The sequence below is a fragment of the Grampus griseus genome (genome assembly GCF_964374135.1).
Source record: "Grampus griseus genome assembly, chromosome: 17".
In the NCBI taxonomy this organism is placed as follows: domain Eukaryota; kingdom Metazoa; phylum Chordata; class Mammalia; order Artiodactyla; family Delphinidae; genus Grampus; species Grampus griseus.
Window position 1 is genome coordinate 18,393,485 of NC_139011.1, and position 26,854 is coordinate 18,420,338.

The following is a 26,854-nucleotide window of genomic DNA, read 5'->3' on the forward strand; positions in this document are numbered from 1 at the left end:
GCAAGAGATTTCTGTGCATTAATTTTGTAGCCTGCAACTTTACCAAATACATGGATTAGCTCTAGCAGTTTTCTGGTGGCATATTTAGGATTCTTTATGTATAGTATCATGTAATCTGCAAACAGTGACAGTTTTACTTCTTCTTTTCCAATTCGGATTTCTTCTATTTCTTTTTCTTCTCTAATTGCCATGGGTAAGACTTCCAAAACTATGATGAATAATGGTGGTGATAGTGGACATCCTAGGCTTGTTCCTGATCTTAGAGGAAATGCTTTCAGTTTTTCACCATTGAGAATGATGTTTGCTGTGGGTTTGTCATATATGGCCTTTATTATGTTGAGGAATGTTCCCTCTATGCCTACTTTCTGGAGGGTTTTTATCATAAATGGGTGTTAAACTTTGTTGAAAGCTTTCTCTGCATCTACTGAGATGATCATATGGCTTTTCTCCTTCAATTTGTTAATATGGTGTATCACGTTGATTGATTTGCATATATTGAAGAATCCTTGCATTCCTGGGATAAACCCCACTTGATCATAATGTATGATCCTTTTCATGTGCTGTTGGATTCTGTTTGCTAGTATTTTGTTGAGGATTTTTGCATCTATGTTCATCAGTGATATTGGCCTGTAGTTTTCTTTCTTTGTGACATCTTTGTCTGGTTTTGGTATCAGAGTGATGGTGACTTCATAGAATGAGTTTGGGAGTGTTCCTCCCTCTGTCATATTTTGGAAGAGTTTGAGAAGGATAGGTGTTACCTCTTCTCTAAACGTTTGATAGATTTCATCTGTGAAGCCATCAGGTCCTGGGCTTTTGTTTGTTGGAAGACTTTTAATCACAGTTTCAATTTCGGTGCTTGTGATTGGTCTGTTCATATTTTCTATTTCTTCCTGGTTCAGTCTCAGAAGGTTGTGCTTTTCTAAGAATTTGTCCATTTCTTTCAGGTTGTTAATTTTATTGGCATAGAGTTGCTTGTAGTAATCTCTCATGATCCTTTGTATTTCTGCAGTGTCAGTTGTTACTTCTCCTTTTTCATTTCTAATTCTATTAATTTGAGTCTTCTCCCTTTTTTTCTTGATAAGTCTGGCTAATGGTTTATCAATTTTGTTTATCTTCTCAAAAAGCCAGCTTTTAGTTTTATTGATCTTTGCTATCGTTTGCTTCATTTTTTAAATTTATTTCTGACCTGATCTTTATGATTTCTTTCCGTCTCCTAACTTTGAGGTTTTTTTGTTCTTCTTTCTCTAATTGCTTTAGGTGTAAGGTTAGGTTATTTATTTGAGATGTTTCTTGTTTCTGAAGGTAGGCTTGTATAGCTATAAACTTCCCTCTTAGAACTGCTTTTGCTGCATCCCATAGGTTTTGGGTCGTTGTGTTTCCATTGTGATTTGTTTCTAGGTATTTTTTGATTTCCTCTTTGATTTCTTCAGTGATCTCTTGGTTATTAGGTAGTGTGTTGTTTAGCTTCCATGTGTTTGTATCTCTTACAGAATCAAACACATTTTCCTGTAATTGATATCTAGTGTCATAGCGTTGTGGTTGGAAAAGATCCTTGATATGATTTCAATTTTCTTAAAATTACCAAGGCTTGATTTGTCACCCACGATATGATCTATCCTGGAGAATGTTCCATGAGCCCTTGAGAAAAAAGTACATTCTGCTGTTTTTTGATGGAATGTCCTATAAATATCAGTCAAGTCCATCTTGTTTTATGTATCATTTAACACTTGTTTCCTTATTTATTTTCATTTTGGATGATCTGTCCATTGGTGAAAGTGAGGTGTTTAAGTCCCCTACTATTATTGCGTTACTGTCAATTTCCCTTTTTATGGCTGTTAGCATTTGCCATATGCATTGAGAGGTTCCTGGGTTGGGTGCATGAATATTTACAATTGTTATATCTTCTTCTTGGATTGATCTCTTGATCATTATGTAGTGTTCTTCTTTGTCTCTTGTAATAGTCTTTATTTTATAGTCTATTTTGTCTGATATAAGAATTGCTACTGCAGCTCTCTTTTGATTTCCGTTTGCATGGAATATCTTTTTCCCTCCTTTCACTTTCAGTCTGTATGTGTCCCTAGGTCGGAAGTGGGTCTCTTGTAGACAGCATATATATGGGTCTTGTTTTTGTATCCATTCAGTGAGTCTGTGTCTTTTGGTTGGAGCATTTAATCCATTCACATTTAAGGTAATTATTGATATGTATGTTCCTATTACCATTTTCTTAATTGTTTTGGGTTTGTCTTTGTAGGTCCTTTTCTTCTCTTGTGTTTCCCACTTAGAGAAGTTCCTTTAGCATTTGTTGTAGAGCTGGTTTGGTGGTGCTGAATTCCCTTAGCTTTCATTTGTCTGTAAAGCTTTTGATTTCTCCATCGAATCTGAATGAGATCCTTGCCGGGTACAGTAATCTTGGTTGCAGGTTCTTCCCTTTCATCACTTTAAATATGTCATGCCACTCCCTTCTGGCTTGTAGAGTTTCTGCTGAGAAATTAGCTGTTAACCTTATGGGAGTTCCCTTGTATGTTATTTGTCATTTTCCCCTTTCTGCTTTCAATAATTTTTGTCTTTAATTTTTTTACTTTGTCTTTAATTTTTGTGTATTTGCTTACTATGTGTCTTGGCATGTTTCTCCTTGGGTTTATCCTGCCTAGGACTCTCTGCGTGTCCTGGACTTGGGTGGCTATTTCCTTTCCCACGTTAGGGAAGTTTTCGTCTATAATCTCTTCAAATATTTTCTTGGGTCCTTTCTCTCTCTCTCTTCTCCTTCTGGGACCCCTATAATACGAATGTTGGTGCATTTAATGTTGTCCCAGAGGTCTCTTAGGCTGTCTTCTTTTCTTTTCATTCTTTTTTCTTTATTCTGTTCTGTAGCAATGAATTCCACCATTCTGTCTTCCAGGTCACTTATCCGTTCTTCTGCCTCAGTTATTCTGGTATTGATTTCTTCTAGTGTATTTTTCATTTCAGTTATTGTATTGTTCATCTGTTTGTTCTTTAATTCTTCTAGGTGTTTGTTAAAAATTTCTTGCATCTTCTCTATCTTTGCCTCCATTCTTTTTCCAAAGTCCTGGATCATCTTCACTATCATTACTCTGAATTCTTTTTCTGGAAGGTTGCCTATCTCCACTTCATTTAGTTGTTTTTCTGGGGTTTTATCTTGTTCCTTCATCTGGTACATAGCCCTCTGCCTTTTCATCTTGTCTATCTTTCTGTGAATGTCCATTCTCTTGCCTCTTGCATGTCTATTACACACACATACACACACGTACATGCACACCTTTTGCATTGCAATTCCTCTTATATCTATCTCTTCCACTGCACCACCGAGGTGCTACCCTAACCATCTCACACCAGTGCATTTGCAACTTCCTTCTAGCTGGCTTCTCTAACTAAAAACCCTCCCTTCCAGTTCATCCTCTACACAACCACTAGTCTCATCCTCCTCAGATACTACCAGCATACAACTTAGAAAGCTCAGTGACTGTTGATTGATGGCAGCTCTTCCTCTATTCGGAAATCATTCAGTGATTCTTAGACATCCATGTGACAAAGTCAAAGTCCTCAAATTCAATGTCTCGTTATTTAGCCCCATCTTCCCCACCTCCTGTTCATCAAAATTACAACTTCTCATTCTCACAGACCTGGTCTAGTCAGTGTATAAAAACATTTGAAATGTGAGAAAGGTATTAAGCATATACTTATAAATTAGGTATCAACAATAGGAATATTCTAATGCAATACTTAGTTCAAGTATCACCTATCTGACACTAAATTTTCATTGTAGTATAGCTACAAGTCATTGCATGGATTTCTCTTCTCTCTGTGCAGATGGTAAGACCTCTAATACTGGGGACCATAACTTATATTATTTTATGTTTCCAAAACCACCTAGCCCATTTTTTGCATAAAAGAGTCACTCGAACATTCAACTAAGTCCAATATTAAATTTAAATATTTATTATAAATCTAGGACTGCTGCCTACTTCCTTTGCAAGCATTTGACACAAAGCAAAACCAAAAATCAGCAAACAAGAATAAGTAACTCTTTCACATTTTTTTTGTGTGTGTGTGGTACGCGGGCCTCTCACTGCTGTGGCCTCTCCCGTCGCGGAGCACAGGCTCCGGACGTGCAGGCCCATTGGCCATGGCTCATGGGCCCAGCCACTCCGCGGCACGTGGGATCCTCCTGGACTGGGGCATGAACCCACATCCCCTGCATCAGCAGGCGGACTCCCAACCAGTGTGCCACCAGGGAAGCCCCACATTTTTAATATATTAAGAAACTGTTTGTAAGTACTAGTAGTTTAATACTCAAGCTGATTTTACCATGTTCCAAGCACTGTCCTCGGTGTATTAACTCATTTAACTCTTATAACAGCCCTATAAAATGAACTCATTTAATCCTTGTAAGATTCCTATGAGATAAATATATTTATTCTTTATAAGAACCCTATGAGATATTACTTCCATTTTACATATAAGGGAAGTGATGTACTGAGAAGACAAATAACTTGCCCAAGGTCATACAATAAGAAGATGGAAAAGCTGGGACCTGAACCCAATCAGCTAAGCTCCAGAATCTGCTCTCTCCCCAGAACACACTACTGCTGCCACGAAAGAGAACACTGCTCAACAAATCTGCTAGCCAGAATCATCTTTTTCAGTGAAGATAATATTTTTCCTAATTAAATAATAATTTAAAAAGCAAACATATATCTCCCAAACCTCACAGTAGTCATTCAGAATTCGATTTTTGTTTTGTTTCATTTTGTTTGTTTTTTTCGAGTGACTTATCATTTTGTTTGAGTCGTTTTTTATAATCTATTTTATCTTGAATATTTTTGTTTCTGAACCAATGTATCCTTTGATATTTCCACTGCTAGCTATCATTTATTAAGTTGTCTTGTCTGAAATGCTTGAAACTTAGAAAAAGAAACTACAGGGACTTCCCTGGCAGTCCAGTGGTTAAGACTCCACGCTTCCATGGCAGGGGATGCAGTTTCGATCCCTGGTTGGGGAACTATGATCCTGCATGCCACGCTGCGCAGCCAAAAAAACAAAAGAAGAAGAAGTAAAAAGAAAAAAAACTACAGTGCAAACCTGAGTGATAAGGTAAATGGACAGCATCAGCTGTGGGCACCTTCTGGTATATAGGGATGGATGTATTTAACTGGGCCTGAAATTCCTCAAACTCAGCCTCACAATGCTTGTTACTAAGTAGCTGCAGGACAGAGCTAGGCAGTCTCCAAGAAAGATCCATTTAGTGACTATATCTGAATGGCAAGAAATTATTTTTTATTCCAACTTCTCTGACATTTTTTCTTTGATTTTTGCAAAGTAAAACAAAAACAAACTAAAAATTCCTGAGTGAGTTAAGGTTCATAACTCCACCAAAGTATGCTTTGAGGGAAAACACACATTCCCTGTACATGTAGGCGAGAAAAAGTGGCACATTTTCCTTTAATTTCAGGAACCTTGAAATGTAAAGAAAAGAAAATACAGTAGCTACATTCATAGATTCACAGAATTTTAGTCCCGAAGGCAAGAAGAATGATCTCATGGTCCAAGCTCCAAATATTAGATGTCTGCTAACCAAAACCAAAACATCCCTCATTCGGCTCTAAATGTCTCCCACATCTGACCCCAATCTGTAAGAATAACCTTCTCATACTCACCTGAACATCAACCTAACTGGAAGGCAATCATACCTTCATTCTTTCTTTTAACAAATACTTATTAAGTACCCTCTATGATACTGAGCTGGGGTCTAGGAATCAGAACATGAGTATGATAAAATTTCTGCCCTCAAGGAACTCTCCTTTCGTGGAGAGATGGACATCAATAGTTGAAATGAAGTCTCTCAGCCTGAGGACATGAGGGTGGCCTCACACTGGAAGTGCACAGTTTAAGAGAGATAATAGCCAGAAGCTCACCAGGTAGAGAAAGGAGGAGAAAGCAACCCAGACAAATGGAAGAGCATCCCCAAAAGGCAAAAAAAAAAAAAGTGTGAAACAGGATGGCATATATTGGGGGAGCTTTAAATAATTTGGGGTGACAACTCCAAGGGATGTTGTCATACCTCCAAGAGAAAGGACGATGCCAGATCAAGTTGGAGGGTAAAGTAAGGGCCCATCGTCAAGGGCTAGGTATACGTGGCTGAATATTTGGGCCCTATCCCCTGGTGACAGGGATCCACTGAGGAGATTCAAGCCAGGAAATGACACAACATTCCTCCTGCAGTTCTTCTGCGAGGGGAGATACCATATTTTAGCTTATGCTTAAGCCTCAGGTAGGAATTATGACCGCAACAGCATTAATGCCCATTCTGTCCCGGGAAGTCAGCAGCTAAAAGCAGGGTTCATGAAAGCAAACATTTTCCTGGCACCGACTATAGGAAACACACTGCTATTTTCAGTGGGGCGGTGTGTCTTTCTTGGTCTCTTTCCCTCCCGCCTTCCTAGACAGACATCCATGGGAAATCAATCAAGGCCTTTACACCGTGACACTGAGCCTACTTTACTAGACACGCCAGTCTGGCAGCCAGTAGGCATATGGCTCCTCCCAGCCCAAAACACAGGGAAAAGTCTGGGCTGGACGGTTCAGAGAACAACTGGCTTTTGAGAGAATACCCAGTGCTGTCTCTGATATAAATGCCACCATCATTGAACCTTTTCTGTTGATTTATAACAATAGAAGATAATATTATTAACGAGTGTTTTATTTCCAGGAAAAAATGTATTGCTATTTTTCTATGCCCCATATTTAAAGTCTATTCTAGAGCTACAAAAGGCCAGATGGATAAGCAGGGTGGGGTCCTACTTACCTAATGTATTTCATATCTCACTCGACTCCTCCCACACCCCACTGTTCTCTCCCAAGTACTCCTAGAGCCTGTCCTTTCCTATCGCATTCCATCCCTCTGCAGTTAGGGTCAACCCAGCTTGGGTTAAGGGAAACTGCACAAATACATTTGTTTATTGTCTAACCTAGTTAAACCAGTGTTTTGGTTGTTTGTTTCACCTTAAGGTGCCTCAAAGTCTTTGCTATCCTAAGACTTGTCATGACTTTCTGAGAAACAGATTTAGTATACACTGCCTCTGAGACTTCTTTCCCAGAACCCCTTGCTCTCTGAGCCCTGCTGACATATTCTGGAACTCTTGTTTCCTGGAGCACATTTTGGGAAGTGGACTGAAGCCTGGTAGCAGAGATAACAGAAAAAGATGTGTGAGGATAAAGCAATCAAATTTTCTTCTGTGACCCATTAGCAATTTGATATGAAAAGAGGAGATCTAAAAGGTTTTGCACCATGATAATGTAGCTATCTTAAATAAGTATATGGCTTTGTAAAATGACAACTAAGGAGAGCTTTGAGTGTGCAAATTAGGATGTGTTTGCTAAAATCTGGAGGCATTTTTTATGTTCATGTCTTATGTGTGTTTGTGTACCTGCATACGTGTCATGTGAATCACAGCCTAGAATAGGACCCTGAGGGCAAAATCAGTTTATTGAAATGGGTTTCAAGAATAAAGAGCGACTATCTGAGTAGCTAGAGGGAGAGAGTTTCTTTCTGAATGAGAACCAATGTTTCTGTTATGCCTTCTTCAGTGTGGTAGGCAGAAAAAGGCCCCTGAAGTGTTCATGCCCTAATCCCCAGAACCTATGAATATATTACTTTATGTGGCAAAAGGACTTTGAAGTGTGATTTAGTTAGGATCTTGAAGTAATGTAGGGAGATGATCTAGGATTATCTGGGTGGCCCAAATGTAATCACATACATCACTCAAAGCAAAGAAACTTTCTGGGCTATGTTTGGGGGAGATATGCTTATGGAAAAATGGTCAGAGAGATGTGACACTGCTGACTTCAAAGTGGGCCACAAACCAAGGACGGTGGGAAGTCTTTAGAAGCTAGAGAAGGCAAGGTAACAGATTCTCCCCTAGAACTTCCAGAAAGGAAAAGCTGACACCTTGATTTTAAAACCCAGTGAGACTATATCAGGCTTCTGACCTACAGAACTGTAAGATAATAAATTTTTGTTGTTTTAAGCCCCTGAGATTGTGGTCATTGTTAAAGCAGGGAGTAGAAATCTACTTCATTAACTTCTCCTACCCTCACCCTTCAGATTTCACTGTTCCACGAATCCTTAGCACATCTGCAATGTATATACATTGACACTTCTCAATTGCTTTAGTTTATGGATACAGATTTGGTACCTCGCAGATAATATCAGAAGGCTGACTAGTAATTACACCCAGAAGGAACAATTTGCAAGTCGCAGAAGATGCCAAGTGTGCCTTTGGAGGCTGTACTTCAACAACCTTATTTTACAGACGAGGAAACAGGCCCAGATAAGCTCATCTGTTTCTCCCCCATCCTACCCTTACCCCCTCCACTGATCACATTTAAGCACCAACCTAAGAGATTAGAAGCACAAAAACGGGAGGTAATTAGTTCCATTCACTGGGCCTTCATTTACACCACTATTCGCGAATGTGTGAGTGTGTGTTTTAATGGCAAAGTCTGTCTTTCTCACAGAGTTTAGAAAAGAAAAATCTCTTCTCATTTTCACTAATCCTGGACTTTCTCCAGTCTTGTATTTCTCACCCAGGAGACAGGCCTAATTAACAGATAGTATTGTACCCAGTCCCTGTAAAGATGGCATTGAGTTGACTTAGCCAAATACAGAATAACAAACAATGGAAATATATATAAGCAGAAGCTTAGCTGCAGATGATTCCCTATTGGGACCGTTTGTCTTTAGCCATGATATATGCACAGTCTGATCTTAATCTTTATCCTATAGGAGATTCTCTGTTTTCCTCATGGATTCCCACAGAATCCAGTCCTGAAAAAAACATTTTGACCAAAGAAGATGCTGTAAATTTAAACACATAAATAAACCAGAGGGATAACTGGGCAACCATCCTGACTGGCTTACAGCCACATACTCACAGGTGGTCCGAGGGCGCCTTGGGGTCCCATGCTTCCTGTGATTCCTGGGACTCCAGGGGCTCCGGGAATGCCCTAATAGACAGGAATACGGAGCAAAGGTGAGGACTCACTCATTCTCATCGAAAACAGCTAGCTCTCAAGAGAGAGCAGCAAACATGCACAGTTAACCTCACCTCCCCGCCCAACACCAAGTCTTCAGGATTCACTGCTCATTCCTGTTTCCAACTAACATACCACAAAAGTAAGGAAGACAGTTTTGGAAAAGTCTCCACTCTGTCGGTTAGATGTAGTTCTTTCAAATTCATATACACACTACTATATAGAAAATAGATAATCAACAAGGACCTACTGTAGAGCACAGGGAATGCTACTCAATACTCTGTAACGGCCTATATGGGAAAATAACCTAAAGAAGAGGGGATATATGTATACGTATAACTGATTCACTTTGCTGTACACCTGAAACTAACACAACATTGTAAATTAACTATACTCCAATAAAAATTTAAAAAGAAAAAATAATTCAAGTCTTATCTGTGTCTAATAAAAGTAAATCAATGCAGGTGATCTTATGGCAAAGTGGCTCAGAGGTAGAATAATCAAGCCACATGGATACATTATTTTTTAAGGATGTTTTAGGAAGAGCTCTATACCAAGGGATGAGTTGTTACACTATAGCAAAGATGGCCGCCAAGGTGAAAGGTTTGACAGAAGAAAATCTCACAAAAGAGATGAATTGCTTTAAAGCAGTACTACATCCCAGTAGTTCCTGGAAATACTTACAATTGGCCCTGGTGGTCCCGGAGGGCCAGAGGATCCATCCTTTCCAGGAAAGCCCTGGGGGAAGAAAAACATGGTGTGTCAACTATGCAGTTGCTTTACATGGCTTTCAGAAAAGGTGCACTTAATCCCATTTAATATCTGGGGGCAAGTCCTGTCATTTACTCTGGACTTCCAAGGATTCACTGCTTTTATACCCTTCATGGGAATTGTTCTTGGCAAAGACTTTTGTGTCTGTTGGCTCTATGAAATTGTCCGATGTAAGAATTTTAGGTGTAAGAGATACCACTTACAAACATAAACAGGAACTTGTTTCCAGAAAGTGTTTTTCATTAAACTAAGCATAACAAGTGAGAAGGGAGATCAAATCTGGTCATTAATGACCAGCCAAAAAGACGAATTAGTGTCTTTCTGGACCTAAGGGAGTTTGGGGCAGGGAATCCCTATCACAGGAATCTATATTACAAATTAGGAGTATTACAATATCTGCAACTCTACAGCTCTTCAGGAGCTGCCTGGGGGAAATGTGGGGGGATTTCCTGCTGTAATGATACAGTTTTGACTGCTGAGCAGGTTTACTGAATGTGTGTACATGTTTGCTTCCCATTCCATGATGGAAGAGTTTAAGGCAGAAAGGAAACGATGTTCTTTATAAAAGTATCTTCCTCAATGATTGAATGTGTGTATGTGCATGTTATTTTTATGTGAATGTTAAAAAAAAAATAGAACAGCTGGGGTGACTTACTCTCAAAAGGTTGCAGTTCTTAATTGTGGGTGCTGGTCCTTCCAATGCAGTTAAAAACATGAGAGAGGATTTTCAATCTGAATTTTATAATAAGTTTATAAAATTTTGTTCAAGACATTACATTCTACTACATGGAGAAATGGACTTTTCATCTTGGGATTTGTCCCCTACTAGAATAACCCCTTCTCATCTCAAGTCAACTCAAACCAACATCTCCTGGCTTCCTTGCTGCCTCTCCCAATTCCCTTTCTGAAATGTGTGCCACTTTTCCAGTGAGCTGTCTTTTCCATTTATCTGGCTCATGAAAATCCTTCTCCTTAGGGGTGCCCATCCACATTCACATTATGTCTCCTTATGTCAAGGTATCAAATAAAAGAGAGTCAAGATGAGGCTGGATGAAAGGAAATGGTGTGAGTTGGGAGAAAAGGTACGAAATGAAAGTTGGCATGAAGAGGGGGTAGGATAGGAAAAGCAATGGTCAGCAAGGCCCTTTCATCATACTCTCAAGCTCAAATACTAGCAAGTCTTTAAACCAGCTAAGGCAGAGGATTCTAGAACCCAGCAATCTTGATGGTTTTCCTTTTCTGCCTGGGCACATTATGAGGTAACATCTCCCAGCCTCCTGTTCCAGCAATTCTGTCAGAGCCATGGGGCTGAGTTCTGGCCTGTGGAAAGGGGCCAATTCCACTTCTGGTTCATAACAATTTCCTATGGGTAATCCTCCACTTTCTTTTCCCCTTCTTTAACAACTTTAGGGCCCACATGTTGAAGATCAAAGTGTCCCAAGACGGAAAGACCTTTAGTCCCTAAGTGACTGTATGGATTAGAGACTAGCTCCACCCCACAGCCCCATTCCTCTACCTATTCTGTCGACAGCATTGGCTGTGACCAAACAATAGACTTTATTTCATTTCATTTATTTTTTTTAATTGCTTGAAACCACTGAGATTTTAGGGTCTTTGTTATAACAGTTATCCTATACTAATATAAAGGCTAGTGGTTTTTTTCTCTACTACTCCTATTCACTCACTTTAGTTATTCATTCAAAAATATTATTAAGTCAGAAAGCTTCAGTGATAGACCCTGATACAGATTAAATTACACACACACATACATACGTACATACATACACACACACACATACATCCTTCTTTGGATCTGCTAGCTAAACAACAAAACTTAATACTGACATAGGTTGAAAGAAATTATTTTACATGGAGTTTAAATATAGCATATCCAGGAAGAGGGTGTAAAAAAATCAGAATATGTAAAAGAAAAACAGAACCTTAGAACTCCTCCAGCCCAGCTCCCTCATCTGGTCAGTGAGAAAACTTAGGAGGCCTTACCATTAAAAAAAATTTTTTTTAATCTACTATTATTTTCTAGATGAAGCTCACATACGAAAAAAAGGGACTCTGAGCACATAGTCAATAATTTAAGAAGACATTTTTCAAAGGACATCATTTGCTTCCTGCCTTAAAACTCTTCCAGCACTGGAGGGGAAGCAAACACACACTCGTGTGTAAGGCCACATATGACACACATGGCCCAGCAGTCAAAAGTGTAGCATTGCTGCAGGAAGCCCTCCCTGACTCTTTTCCAGGCTGTGTCCAGACAGAAAAAAAAATCTCAAAAACAAGCAAGGGCAATTTTATTCAGAGGGAGGCAAGCCATGTCATACTTTCTGAAAAGAAAACTGTATTATTCCAAGGAAGACCTGCAGGAAATAATACATTGACTCCCCTCTCCCAATCATGTTTACAAAGCAATGATCTGTCAGCGCTCTCCTTCATCCTGGCTCTGGAAGGATGCTCTAGAAAACAGTTTTGAATTCACTTGATTTACAGACACCATGCGTGTATCATCTGGAAGCGAAGAGGATGAAATGTCATTATTATATAGGAGCTAAATTTGGCCGAGAGGCTATTGCTTCTGTGCGATCAAATCAAAAGAAGAGACTACATGTTTGTTCACTCTGTGTTCTTCCACCAAAAGCACATCCTCAGAAGCTGAGATTTCTTTTTTTTTTTTTGAGGGCAGAAATCATGTCTTATTCACCGTTCCTTTCCTAATTCCTCCCTAGCACATGGTTGGCACAAAATAGGTACTAATAAAAAGTTAAATTTGAATAAAATTGAGGCACCTGGAAGAAGTGCTCTGGTTATCATGTATAAAATACACTTATCATTTATAAAATAAATAAATATGATTTGCAGGTATAATTAGTCCGGAAAAGCATAGGGTGGGCTGAGGGGTGGGGGATGCCAATCTTATCCGTCTTTGCTCTTGAACCCTCCACAAGCCTGGAGGAAAGGGATCGGGAGTTATCTAGCTCAGAAGTTGAAATTTCATTTCAGTGACTATCTGAGAGGTGGTTTCCTAGAAGCAGACTGGGTTGTTGTTCCTTTGATTTATAGCGGGAGTGTTCTTGGGAGAAAGCTTTTAGGTATGAAGGAGGCAGGACAGTGCAGGCAGAGAGGTTAGGTTAGAATTGGATTTAGCTAAGACTGGCTTCAGTCTGACCCCATGGGGAGCTCTGGAGTGTGAGTTACACCTCAGAGTTGACTTACCACAAGGTTTTATATACCCACATCAGTTAGTCATTGACTGGAGCCAAGGTGGCAGTTCCAAGGGTAGTTCTCTGTAGAAGAGGTAACTGAGTTGTTAGCAGTCAAACCCACAGCAGCCGGGGGATGGAGTACACCTGCCAGGTAAAGGGGCTCTGACCGGGGCACCAGTAGCATCCATTCCAGTGCATTTTACTCTAGCTCTTTCGTTCATGGAATGTCATGAACGACTGCACATTTTTACATATAACAGTTCAAGAATAAAGGTGTTCTTAAGGGTACTGTGAGTTTCCTGTTTCTCTCATTCCAAATTAAAATTTACTTGCTATACCTGGTTATAATTAAAAGGATGTTAGGCTCAATATTATTTTAGAAACATTATCAAAGCCCTTTTTCCCCCAAATCTCTTCCTAACCCTAAAGAAGTTCACAATTTCATCACATAGTTTTATTTTATAACTTTGGAATCACGCTTTAAATTTATCTTTGAAAGATTTGTTTTACTTGTAAGCCTCACATTTGTCACGTTACTGAAACATATTTGCAGAACTACTATGTGCTGGGCATTTTGCTAGGTTTGGGCTAGACAATGATGAACAAGACAGTTTCTTTTCAAGGAGGTGACGGTTTTGAGAAAAGTCAACAATTCAAAGTAAATGACAATGAGCTATGATGATGGACTAGAAGATTCCATGGGAACATGCAGGAAGGGCACCTAATCCAGGTGTGGGGTTTCACAGGAGAGGTGGATTTTAAGTCAAGGGATCCAGGATGGTTGGGACACTGCATCACTCTCCCTGCTCAGGTACCACTGCAGCACCCACATTATAGCTCATCCTCACATGCCAGTCAGCTCTTTATATCAAAGCAATAAACTTGATGAAAAGAAAAACCACGTAAAATGTCTGCATTTTACATGGCAAAATCATCGGCAAATTCTAGCTTTGTGATTCAGCTTCACTTTAATCAAAGCCAGCTGAATGGTTTTCAGCCCTAAACAGCTAGAAATGGGTTTGCACTTCCCCAAACATTTCTAGATCTATAAATTATCCATTTCATATCAGGAAGCCAATCTCAGTACATGTGTTTGCGGATTAAGCACCCTCATAAAAAACAGAAAACTTTAATTAAGCAATGAAGAATGTATATTAGGGGATAGAAGATTAAACAATAAGCATAATGTAAGAATTCACTTAAACCGATACGTTTATTTTTTAAAGCGCATAAAATCAGCCACTTACAAACAGGGGTGTTTTATAACATGAGTAGCTCCAATCATTTTTCCTTTTTGAGATTCCCACCTCAAAATATTAATACACACCAACAACCCACATTAAAAATAATTTTTGCTATAAAACTTGAAAGGCTTTTTATAATTTTTTTGGAAAACATCTGGCTCTGAGAAACTTATTAAGTTATGGTGGGCTATGATTTGTCAGCAAAAGGAAATCTATCCAAAATGTGTCTTCAAAAATCACTGATGTTGGAATAAATACTAAATTTAACCATGGTTGAAGTTACCAAAGTGTAATGTTTTACAGACATTTAACTAATTTATTAATTTTCATTTTTCTTTTCCATACATGAGAGCAAACACATATGCTTTTTTCAGGTGGCAAGCACTTTTCGTAGGCTCTTAAAAAGTTTGTAGTTTCAAGGTACTGTCTATGGCATCTAAAGGATGAAACAGATGTGCCCACAAAGTGTGTTGTAACTAAAGTTAGAAGCTAGAATATTTATGTTTATGTAGATAACAGAAATAGCACTCAGAGCTAGTGACTCAGTTATGATATTCACCATCCATGCCTTCTTTGAAGCCTGCAAGGGTGGACCACGGACACGAACCGTAATTGGCAGTAACACAGCCAATTGTTAAGGTCCTTTGACGGGCACCACACTCTCAGGTAGAGTGGGATCTGTAAGCAGCTGGCATCTGATGAGTTTGTTGAAGCGGAACAAACTCAAGCAATGAAGACTAAAGACACACTTGAAGAAACCCCATCTGCACAATTTCAACCCTGAGAGCAAAGGCAAGAGACCAGCGTGGCAGTCAGCCATAGGAAATAAGGCTTTACTTGCAACTAAGGATTAAGACCAACCACCAGATGAAGAGGCCAAGGGGTAAAAAGCCGCAGACTCTGTAAACACTGGCCCAGGTTAGAGATCCAAGATCAATCCTGAGTGTGATACTATGTTGAGTCACACTGGGGAATTTTCAGTTTCTCACACACACACACACACACACACACACACAGCACGTATGCGTGTATATATATGTTTATATATACATATATTTTATATATGTACACAATACACTACTTTTTTAATGTACAAATATATATATATTACATATATAAGTTAAATGTATATATAGAAATATAAACATGTGTATAGTTTTAGTAACCTGCAACGGTGACTTCAGTGAATTACAACCACAGCAATATTCTACCCAAGAAACTACTTTGACACACAAAGGGCTTAACATAATATACTATCCAATGATTCTAAAACCTAGCTGATTATTAGAATCATTAAGCTTTTTTTTTTTTTTTTTTTTTTTGCGGTATGCGGGCCTCTCACTGCAGTGGCCTCTCCCGTTGCGGAGCACAGGCTCCGGACGCGCAGGCTCAGCGGCCATGGCTCACAAGCCTAGCCGCTCCGCGGCATGTGGGACCTTTCTGGACCGGGGCATGAACCCGTGTCCCCTGCATCAGCAGGCGGACTCTCAACCACTGCACCACCAGGGAAGCCCTCATTAAGCAGGGAAGCCCTCATTAAGCTTTTTTAAAACTATACATGCCTAAGTCATGCCCAAGACCTTTTGTATCTGAATCTCTGAGGCAGAAGCTCAGGAATCTGCATATTTAAAAAAACAAAACAAAACACAAAACAACAATTTGGTCATTTAAATTGTGGAACTGCTGGTTTACAAATATAAAAATGTCTCGCCTGACCCCAAGAGACAGCGTTAGAACCAGAGTGCAAGACAGATAGCATTTGTACCATATGCCCCAATAGAAGCATCTTTAAAGCCAGTAATAACATGATACTAATTTCCTAAGTAACAGTTCCCTCCTCGGATGGGCCACTATCCAAGTAAAAGTGAAAAGTAATCACAGAAACATATTCTTATGTGTGAACAATCAATTTCTACTTCCTCAAGAAAGTCACCCAAACTGGGTTCCTTCTCCACAAAAAAATGCTGGGTGAGATATCTTCAGTGACGGAGTCCTTCTTATTCATATTTTTACTGGAAGAGTTGCCCATATTAACAAAATCCCACTTTACCCTTTAACATAACTTTGTGGAAGGGAAGAGTGCAGTGTTCGCGCCTGAGAGTGGATTCTAATCCTGGCTGCAATGCTGGCGTGCTGTGTGGCATTGTTTGAGTGACTTCAACTTTCTGAGCTTTAGATTCTTTGTCTATATAATGGGGTCACAGTGCCTAGCATTCATGATTATTCTGAGGATTGGAGAACATAACATTTGTAAAGCACTGCACTTAGTCAAGAATCAATGACAGTGGCCGCTGCCCTTTTTATTAAAATAATCTGCCAAATCCCAATTGCATATACTGTCATCACTGTGGTTGACTGGGAGAATGTTTTCCCGGGATTTTATAAAAACCCGTTTAGATCCATGAAAAGGAAAATCGTGTCGTTCTCTCCACTGGCTTTGTGATGAGTTTTACATTTCCTCTTCTGGAGGAAGGAAGATACTCAAGGGGATAATTATCATGAATCTTAGTATTTAATAAAACAGTCCTTAGATGAATCTCTCATCATAGCTTGACATTTATGATAGGAATTAAATCCAGATCGTTGACTCAAGTTCAATTTTTCAAGTGTATTTTAAGTCCAACTCGCTTTGATGAAGTGGGACATTCATCACAAGTATGGCCTTTGTTTACATCAAACCCACATAAAAAGGAAGCGTGTTCCAAACGTCCTTTCAATGTGGACTCCAAGAAAATTAAACGACAAGCCACTTGCTTTTTCTTTAGACTTTTTTCATAGTTCATTAAAATCTTCTAAGGTGCCTTAATAATGCTAAGGACAGGCATTATAAAATATTGCACTGTCCTGACTCATTAGGTCTACACTGAAAATAGTGGATACTTGTATCAGCTAAAGTTGAAATTTTATATAGAAATTCTTTATATGAATTAATTCCCACAATAGCTCTATGGAGTCGAATATTATTTTTTCCACTTCACAGATGAGGAAAGTGAGGCTTGGGCTTTTTAAGTAACTGGTTCAGTGTCACATGGCTGGGGTTCAAACTGAGGTCTGGCTAACTGGCCAAGTCTCTGATATTTACCACTGGACCATCCTGCTTCTCGTAACCACACAAGTTCAGCAGAATTCATATGTAGAACTTTTTTAACAGTATTTCACCTTTTAGAGATGAAAAAGGAAGGCTGTGGTTATGGCATGAAGACAGGAGAGGCAGGGAGCAGTAACTTGGGGGGAAGGAAGCATTCCAATTTCAGTTTACTTGGAATTTTAAAACTAACACCCTTGGTACAAAGGAGGAATTGCTACCTTCCAGATGCCATACCATATATATCTCCTGGTCATTTTTATTTCTTGTCTCTCTGACTTTTTAGAAAACCATAGTAAGAATTGGAAAATAAAAATAATTTTAAAAGTTTCTATTTGGAATGCTTGACAGAAAGCTGGTGGTCTTGGATATGAGGGAGCCTCAGAACTAGAAAAGAGGTAGTTTTTCCTTTCCTTTTCAGTTCTTTCTTTCACTGCTTATACTTATCATCCATGTCTTGCCCGTTTTTCCTGGTTTCTCTAAGGACCACCTGGTGTCTAGGGTGGGGGATGAGAGATCCACCCTACATCAGAGGAACCCAAAGATCACAGGGTGGACCCTGGGGTCAGAGACACCAAGAAAAGAAGAGGAAGGAGGCAAAAAGGGAGATGGCAAGACTGACAGTGGAAAAGAAAGATGAGACAAGGATGCTGTTGGCTGCAATGACTCAGAATGAAAACTGATGCCTGAATACATTTGGCTGTTAACTCTGCACTTGCGCTGTTGCTTTATGTGGTGTGGTCCTGCATTGTGCTCTACTGGCTTCCCAGCAAGAGGCTGAGCCTGGTTCAGTGAAGAAGTCCAACTTTTGCTGGACTTCCTTATAGCCTGAGGCCCAGGATTGCCTCTACAAGTCAAAGATTCCCCTTGGGAAAAGCCAGAATAAGCTAGAAACATTAGAAAACATGCTTCCTGTTTAAAGAGGAGATGCTTAATCTTTTTTTTAGTCTCTGCTAAACCCTCCTTCCTTGTAGACTAAATGAATAAGTGACATTGGCACTGCCTCTGGGTAAGGGATGCTAACCTTTCCCTAAGCTAATAGTCAAGGTGATGGCTCTGGCTTTGGGCTATGAATTCTTAACAGTCTATAAGAAAAGACAATGATTAAAAAGGAAGAATGACCAGTAAGGAAGAGCCCCTCACTCCTACAGCACACCTCACTCACCTGCTCTCTGCAACTCTCCAAGGAGCTAGAAGCACTGATCGGACATCACCACGCATATTTATCCCAGCTTCCTCCTTCTTTGCCTTGAGTGGTCTTTACTCACTCAAGATCAGAGGAAATGAGGCACAGTAATGGGAAGTCATTTCAGGGCTTCGAGTAAAGAAAAGACAAAATAACCTTGTCTTCCTGATTCCCCAGACAGTTTTCTGGAATTAGTTTCTCAGGCATTTCAGCAGTAAGTTTCATCATCCAGTGTGTTTGCTCTCAGTCTGTCCTATGCCACGGTTGTTACTGTCATTATTATTACTTATAATTTATTATGATTATTACTACTACTATTATTATTTCCTTTCTGAATGCAACTTTGCATTCAGAGGCAGAGCAGGAATAATCTTAAGTGTCTGTCCTTAGTTCTCTTTCAGCAACACCCTCTCCCACAGCCTAACCAGAAAGAAGGAGCTCCATGTCTGAGATCTGTTCCTACCACTATGAAAGTTGGTCCTGGACCTCCAACTGTACAATCCTGCTAAATAACTATCTAATTGTTTTAGACCCTTTACTTTCATTAAGACCCCAGATGCTTGACTAAACAGATCAGAGCCTCCTAAATAACTCTGTTTTCACCCATCTTTCCTCCCAGCTTGACTGTTTCCGATGAGGACCCATTGGTTTTCCTGGCCCCAGGGAAGAGTCATGGTCTTGATTCCACTTCCTCCTTCTATTTCTTCCTGGTAGATGATGTACAAATTGCCTCCTTTAGTTATTGAAAGTCTCTCCTGTTCTGGATATTTTCCTTCTGAGGTAGTAATGAACAACTCTCTCTAAGCTGAGCATAGAACATGGCACATAGTAGGTACTCAGTTAAGATATGTGCTCAACTAATATCTTATTAAATAAGATGTCAAGATATTGAAATAATATTGGGTTGGCCAAAAAGTTCATTCCCGAACAAAATTTTGGCCAACCTAATATATAAGTGGTTCCTTCCTCAAGCAGGGAAGCCCCTCCTCACGCTACACAATTCTAGGCGGCACCACTATATTTTATTCTGTGTTTTCGGCACCCCCTCAAATTGTACTCTGGAATAGTATTGCCCTCAATATCTTTTCTAAAGCAATTGTCACAGGATTTGCACGATCTTTTTTTTAACATGGCCCTATAAAGAAAGAGTATCCTCTGGAAACCAGTTTTAAAAAGCAATTCCATTCCCATCCAAGAATTTTTCAAAATAGGAATTAGAGACACTTGAAAGTTTTACCTCCAGATTGAGCGAGAGAGGGAAATAAAATCCATGTACATATATATTAACGCTTTATTACACGCTAAGACTTTTTATCCTATAGAATAAAACATGTTTGGAAGAATGGCAAAATATTTATAAAAAATTAAAAAAAAATTAAAAAAAAATTCCAAACCCAAACGATCTAGACACTAATCCAATATGTTTGATTTGGGAGTTCCTTGCCAAGACTAGAACCAAATCTTTAGAATTGCTGTTTTCAGAGCTTCAGGAATCATGAAGGAATCTAGGTGTGTAACCACACAGGATTTTAGCCTAAGCCCTTTGCCAAAACATACAAATACTTTTAGACACTCCTTCCACATGTACAAGAAACCTACATAAATCTAACTTTTAGAGAATGCCTCTTTTAGATACCTTCACCTGGACATGCTTTACAAACTAATTCCATTTGATAGATAGAGACTAAACTGAGATTTTAAGCAAATGAAAGCTGGATGTGAAACCAAAAAAAAAAAACAACCCAACATGGAAGGAATTTAAATTCACACACCTACACTCCTATAGAAAAAATGATTTCCTTATTCTTGAGCAGTATAGCTAAAGGCAGCCTTGTTTGAGTAGAGAAGTGTGTCTTCCAGCCAATCGTTTGCTAACCTAGTGGGTTAGTTGTCCCCAGAAATACCAGCGAATGTCACCAAATGTGTTGTCCTTTACTGGATTGGATCTAAGTGGTGGACACTATATATAATTCAGTCTTGCGAGAAACTGTGCAGCTGCCCACATGTCTGCATCAGTGTCCTTTTAAGGAAGACCAGCCTCTCTCCCTTGCTGAACATGTAATGACTTCCTATTGCCTTCCTGTTAAAGCTCAAAATCCTTGGTCTGAAAAAAAGATAGCTGTTGTGAGTTTGTTTTTACCACTTCAGTTTCATCTCTTGACAATCTCTCCACACCTGTGTGCACACACGTGTACACTCGTGCACATATACACACACACACACACACTGCAGTCTAATCTCCAGCCATACGGAACTAGGTTCAGAAATGGAAATGCCCCACCTTCTCTTCAACTCCACTCCTTTATATGCCATATAGGCTGTCCTCTCTACTTGCAATAGCTTTCCTTTCCTCATGTATCTAGCTAATTTCTATCTCTCAGTTGAAATCCAGTCTGTATGGTGCCCCCTCTGGAAGCTTTCCCTCACCCTCCAAGTCTGGCTTAGTTATCTATTCTTTGCGCTTCCACAGGGCTCTGTCAATACTCCCATTATAGCATATGTTTCTTATTTGGTTCTATTTCCCCCCAAAAGCTATAAACTCTTTGAGGACAAGAACCTCAACCCTGGCTCAGTGAAGACATGTTGAGTAAACAAACTCTAGTTGTTAACTTGTCCCTCAACCATCCTTATACTTTCTTTTATTGCTGTCCACTTGAACAGGAATTGATAATTGATGCATATTAAATAAATGGAGAATATTACAGAGAGTCATAATTACTAAATTCCAATTCATATGATTCTTGATTTCCTTTAGGTTTGCTCCCTGAGAATTTGAAACAACTGGAAAATCTGTTAGACCAAAGCACACTATTCAGTGCAAACTATATTCAGGTTACGGGAACATTCAGAAAGAGGTGTGGTTAATTTGGGAAGGTTTGATGAAAGTTTCTAGATTTTGAGGAAAGTTATAGACATGGAAGAATACCAGTTAAGGGAAACAGATGCAGGATTGGTAGAATGCAGATAGATGGGAGGAAAAAATAAAGAAAAAAAAAAAAAAAACACCTGGTTTGCCTTCCTTGCATAGAACTTGCCAACAGCAAGAGTGACTTGGTGAGAAATCTACTGTGCTAACGAGCAACCTTGGGCAAGTCCTTACCCTTTGGCCTGGTGAGCCATCACGTCCTGGTGAACCAACACCTCCTGGGATGCCCTAGATACAGCAAGGACAGGAAAATGGCAGAGTTATCAAGTTATCGAAACCAATTACCCTCTCACCCAGCTTCCCTGAAATAAATCAAGGCCTCCAAACAAACCTGATAGCATAAAGGTGAGGCCTTCCTGACTGAGCATTCAGAACCCAGAAGTTATTCACCAGAAGGAAAAGAAGTGTCCCCCACCAGGGCTCACCCAGGGGAGCATCAGTAGGACCTAAGAGGGGGCTGAAGTAAACGAATACACGCTAATGGTCCTCAGTGTAGAAACCACTCATTGCCAAGATCACAACTGACTTCAGAAGCTACAGTCTTCTTTCTTCTTGGCAAAGCTCTAGAGCTGAGAGCAACGGAATAAAAGAATAAAAGTAATACCTGTGGGCCAGGAAGTCCAGTCGCTCCTTTCTCTCCTTTTTCGCCTGGCATTCCCTGAACAACCAAAAGGACGTGGGGTTAAGTTCACACAGGTAAATAGGTAAATTCTCAGTCTTTTCTTTTTCTCCACTGATTCTTTTAACATTTCCAACATTAAATTGCTTTCACACTAACATCCAAATACAGCGTATTTCACTTTTCACATAAGCTACACCACCTAGGTAAGCATGCCTACAGACCAGAACGTTTATATAGCAGAATAGTTTAAACACAGTGTATACAGTCTGATATGGCTAAGCTCATACTGTAAATACGTGAGGGGAGTTGAATATTTCAGTATTATTTATAGTTTAGATTTTAAAGCTTATATCTCTCTATATTTTTGTTTTGTTTTGGCCAGAAATTTATAAGAATGGAAAAGCAAACACAGTACCTGACAAGTAGCAGGACCTCAACAAATAGTTAGTAGTAGTAATAGTGGTAGTAATTATACAAACTGGCATGTTAATGCTTTCTAAGATGTGAAAATAACTCTGGAAAAGACTTCTTAGCTAGGGAGACACAATCATATGCACAGAAAGATTGCTAAAAATGTGCTTAACAGCATCATGCTTCAAATACTAATGACAGAGATTGGCTTTTATTCCTTAAATCTAGATCCGTCTAGTAAGATCACTGAAAATCAGTGAGTGGGATTGAATTTGTTTTCATTGGTACAACTTATACAAAAAAAATGTGGCTGTAGAGAGTATACTGTCTATAATCTAAAACTCAGAGCACCACACTTTGAGGCCTGTTGAGATAAAGATCATAATTCAAAGGCTTTCATGAAGCTATTTCCACAATTACTACAAATGCAAAATGAATAACTTAAATTTGTATAACATTTGTCACTTTCTAGATTTTATCATACCCCCTAAGGACTTAGTCAAACAAGAAAAAGGGCCATACATGTCAAGCCCTGCTTTCTTTTCTATAGACAAATTACCTACTCCCTAGGCACATATCTGTTTGTAAAAGACCCCCTTCGTTGAACAAAAAATTGGCTAATGAATGAAGTCTCAATTATTACTTTCAGTTCTCAGTTCTTATTTTTAGGGGTTGGAAGAGGCTGAGGATCATTATCAAGGCACAGAAGACAAAAGTTCATTCTATATAACTCATGGAGAAGTAATAACAATAAAACCCATCTGAATGTTTACACACGACTCACAGGCATTCCTTGAATAGACAGACCACTTGGTCCTTGGGGTCCAGGAGGACCCTGAGGTCCCGGAGGGCCTGTTTCACCCCGAGGGCCATCTGGTCCCTGGAAGGCAAGAAGTCATCCCAAAGGTAAGTTAAACCCTCTGGTACCCAGAAATATCTGCTACCCAGATATTTCTACTTACGGCGTTTATAATTTATTTCATTAACTAATTTTTCCTAAGACATAAAACACTCATAGGATAACAAGACACCAAGCCTCAGATGATCCACCTCCCAGGCAAAGTGTCATCAGTAAAGAAAAGAGTAAACACACAGTAGTTGCTGCAACTTTATTTATTTATTTTTGCTTACATAAATAGGAACATTGTGCCCATTATGTGAGTAACTAGATGCCCACACTCCACAACAAACCCAAAAGATGTAAGTGATACAAGACTACCCTCTTGGTTTGTGAAGGTTCACACCATCCAGCCGAACTATAGTCTCTCCCCCTTCACTACTGTGAACTATCTATCTCTGGAGCACTCGTCTGCGTTTACTGAAGACATTGCCTCCCTTGTAGTGTATGAGATGGAGCCAAGACATCAAGTATCTGCCTAAGAAAATGTGTCACAATCTCAAAAAATAAAACAAAACAAAAAAAGAAGATATCTTATGGTCTGAGTTTTGAGCTGCGTACTACCTGATTAATTATCTTCAGCCTTCTTTCACTGACTTCTCCCCTGTAAGCCTGCCCCCACCCTCCACATTCGCTCTTACCTTGCTCTACTTGTTTCCAATTTTCTAGTAAAACAACATTGCAATGTTCTCTTCTCCATGAATAAATACTATGCAAATTTCATAAGTCACCATACTGAAGCAGTAAGTCAAGCAAGGTGGTTGGAGCGATGATTCGGAGCAACATGGTGAAAATGAGATAGTAAATTATAAAGGGCCTTGAATGTCATGCTAAGGAGGGTGAATTGTGTTCTCAAAGCAATCACACATGACTGCAGGTTTTAAGAGTATGATGTGATCCAGTATAACTTTAAAGAAATGAATCTGGGGGCAGATGTGAAGAACCAATCAAAAAATCAAGCCACTGGAGCCAGAAGAACAATTAGAAGATTTGCCAAAAGCCAGGTACAGGATGATGGGGCCTGAACTCAATTAGTGGCTGGGCTTCTGCCAACCCTTAGGGCACCTTTGTGCAAAGTAGAAAAATGTGTACCTTGACATGGATTGGCACCAACTTGGTCCTCTTAGTTGGTGCCTTTGTACAGTGTACAACCTGAACCACCACATTTGATGGCCTTGGGCAGTGAGAATGGAAAATAGAGCTGTGTGTTTGATTATACAGTACCTGGTGGGAGGGGAGAAGGAGGAGGCTGAAACCTAAGAAATTACCTGGAGGACTGCTGCCTAGTTGTGATTCAGTGCTCCCTCGATACATCTTTTTTGCAGATAGAGGAAAAGAAGACTATATATGAGCAAGAACTGCCTAAGCAACTAAACCACTTGGAACACTGACACTCTATTTCTTACCCAGAAACCTTTCTTTTCACTTAAGTTACTAAATTTTTTTTTGATGAAAAAACACAAGCTTTTAAGAATAAGGGAAAAGGCTTCAACACAACTTTCATAAAAACATAAGGAGCTTTAAACTGCGAAGGGTGAATATTACTTAACTCCAAAATTATATTATGGCTAGTGATGTGAGAGGGAGGAAGAATGTTACCTTTGGGCCCAGGTCACCTTGTTGGCCCTTTGGTCCTCGGAGTCCTGGACCACCCTGGCAAACAGATGTTAAGTATTAGCACGAAGACAAATCTGAAAGCAATATATTTCATTCATTTTACTTAATAATATGGATTATGTAATTCTCATTTTGTATAAAGGCCAACACATTGTGTAATGGTGTATGTGCATCATGATCCTGAACGGGAAATCTACCCCCCAGATTCACCTTTTCCTGCTGATGATTACACAATTGGAGCAAACGTTCTATGCAAAATCCCTTTAAATTAAAAAAAAAAAAAAGCTACAGGATCTTTTAATTGAGTGTGTAAGAGTACAGCTATTGATGACGCAAATAATAAAAATATACTGTTAATCTAAAATTATGCATGTCCTATACCAAGACTTTGAGATTAAATTATTTAATTAAATTGTAAAAAGCATATAAAACAGTAACAATTTCATTTTCTTTATTTATACCATAAAAAGCTAATGACATTAGTGTTTCTGAAACTTCAGGTATTTGCATTTTCCCCTCAAAATTTTTGTCATATTAATGCACTGCCTGTACTATTATTTAAAAGCATTTTCTTTATATACATACATACATATGTACATACATAATAAATATGTATATATGTGTATATGCATTCTTTGTAAACATATGCTTTGTATATGTGTACATACATATATGCAAATATACTCTGAATATTTTTTAATTGACTCATATTTCACTTAAATCTATTTTGAAAGCAAATATTATGTACTATAGTAGATGGAAAAACATATAGATACTTAAGTATATAAGTATTATATAATACTTAGTAAGTATATAAGTATTCTTATATACTTACTAAGAATATAAGATAAACCTAAAAATATGCTATAAATAATGTTGGTAAATTTAGCTAGATTTTGTTCCTAGTGAAGTCTGTGAGCAATTGGTTTGCTCTTTGTTAAAAAGGGGCATGGGTAAGTATTAGAAGGGTCATATGGGCACCAGTCTGAGAATATTGCTTTCACTTGAGCAGAAGGATGAAAAGATCATTGAAAATGGAATAGCTTTCTCACTATGTGAGTCTAGTTGATTTCCTGCTATGTCCATGACTACTGAAAATCATTTTGTGTACCATCAGCAAAACACTTGCATCACTTGGGAAAAGACTGGATCAGGTGATAGCTAAGGCTTCTTCCAGTTTAGCAATTAAATTCACTCCCCCGCCCCCATCAATATTAGTTGGTTGCTTACCTTCCAGACTTTTAAAATACAATTAAAAAATTGTGTTTTATGTATGTGTATCTATAGAAAATATTACCTATTATTAGTGTTTTTGTGGTATTCTTTGATATATATAGATTGCATATGTGATAGAACACTTTACATATATTTTTGAGTTAATATGTTTTTCCATAACATGACTAACTTATTCTAAATGAGTTGCACAGTTATCTGTACAATGGATAGTTTGTTTAACCATTCTTTCGTTATTGGAAATGGAGGAGTTTTGCCCACAATTTGTTGCTGTCTAAACTACAATTAACATCCTCATACATGCCCTGAGTACAAACTTTAAGATTTAAGTACAAATGTTAATATTTAACATATCATCAAGTAGAATTTTCAATGAAATTTAATGGATAGGCAGATATATTGCCAAATTGTGCTCCAAAAAAACTGTGCCAATTTATTCATCTGTTAGGAGTTTGAGGGTCTCTGCTTCTCTAAACCTTATTAGCACTTGATATTGTTAAACTTTGCATTTTTATGAACCTGACTCGTAAAAACAATACCTTACTCCTATTTTAATTTTTATTTCCCTTAAAACTACTGTGATTGAGCATCTTTT

General features: G+C 38.8%; 1 protein-coding gene across 6 annotated transcripts in view; it reads right to left on the reverse strand.

Moving 5' to 3' along the window:
* COL14A1 (collagen type XIV alpha 1 chain) overlaps positions 1 to 26,854 on the reverse strand; it is a 251,503-nt gene that overhangs the window by 32,494 nt on the left and 192,155 nt on the right. For all 6 annotated transcript variants that reach the window (XM_082674497.1, XM_082674499.1, XM_082674500.1 and 3 more), the window contains exons 37-42: positions 25,009 to 25,062; positions 23,296 to 23,391; positions 22,083 to 22,136; positions 21,653 to 21,706; positions 9,736 to 9,789; positions 8,953 to 9,024 (exon numbers count right to left, since the gene is read on the reverse strand). In XM_082674497.1, coding sequence (XP_082530623.1) covers positions 8,953 to 9,024; positions 9,736 to 9,789; positions 21,653 to 21,706; positions 22,083 to 22,136; positions 23,296 to 23,391; positions 25,009 to 25,062 — 384 coding nt within the window. The remainder of the gene's footprint in view (positions 1 to 8,952; positions 9,025 to 9,735; positions 9,790 to 21,652; positions 21,707 to 22,082; positions 22,137 to 23,295; positions 23,392 to 25,008; positions 25,063 to 26,854) is intronic.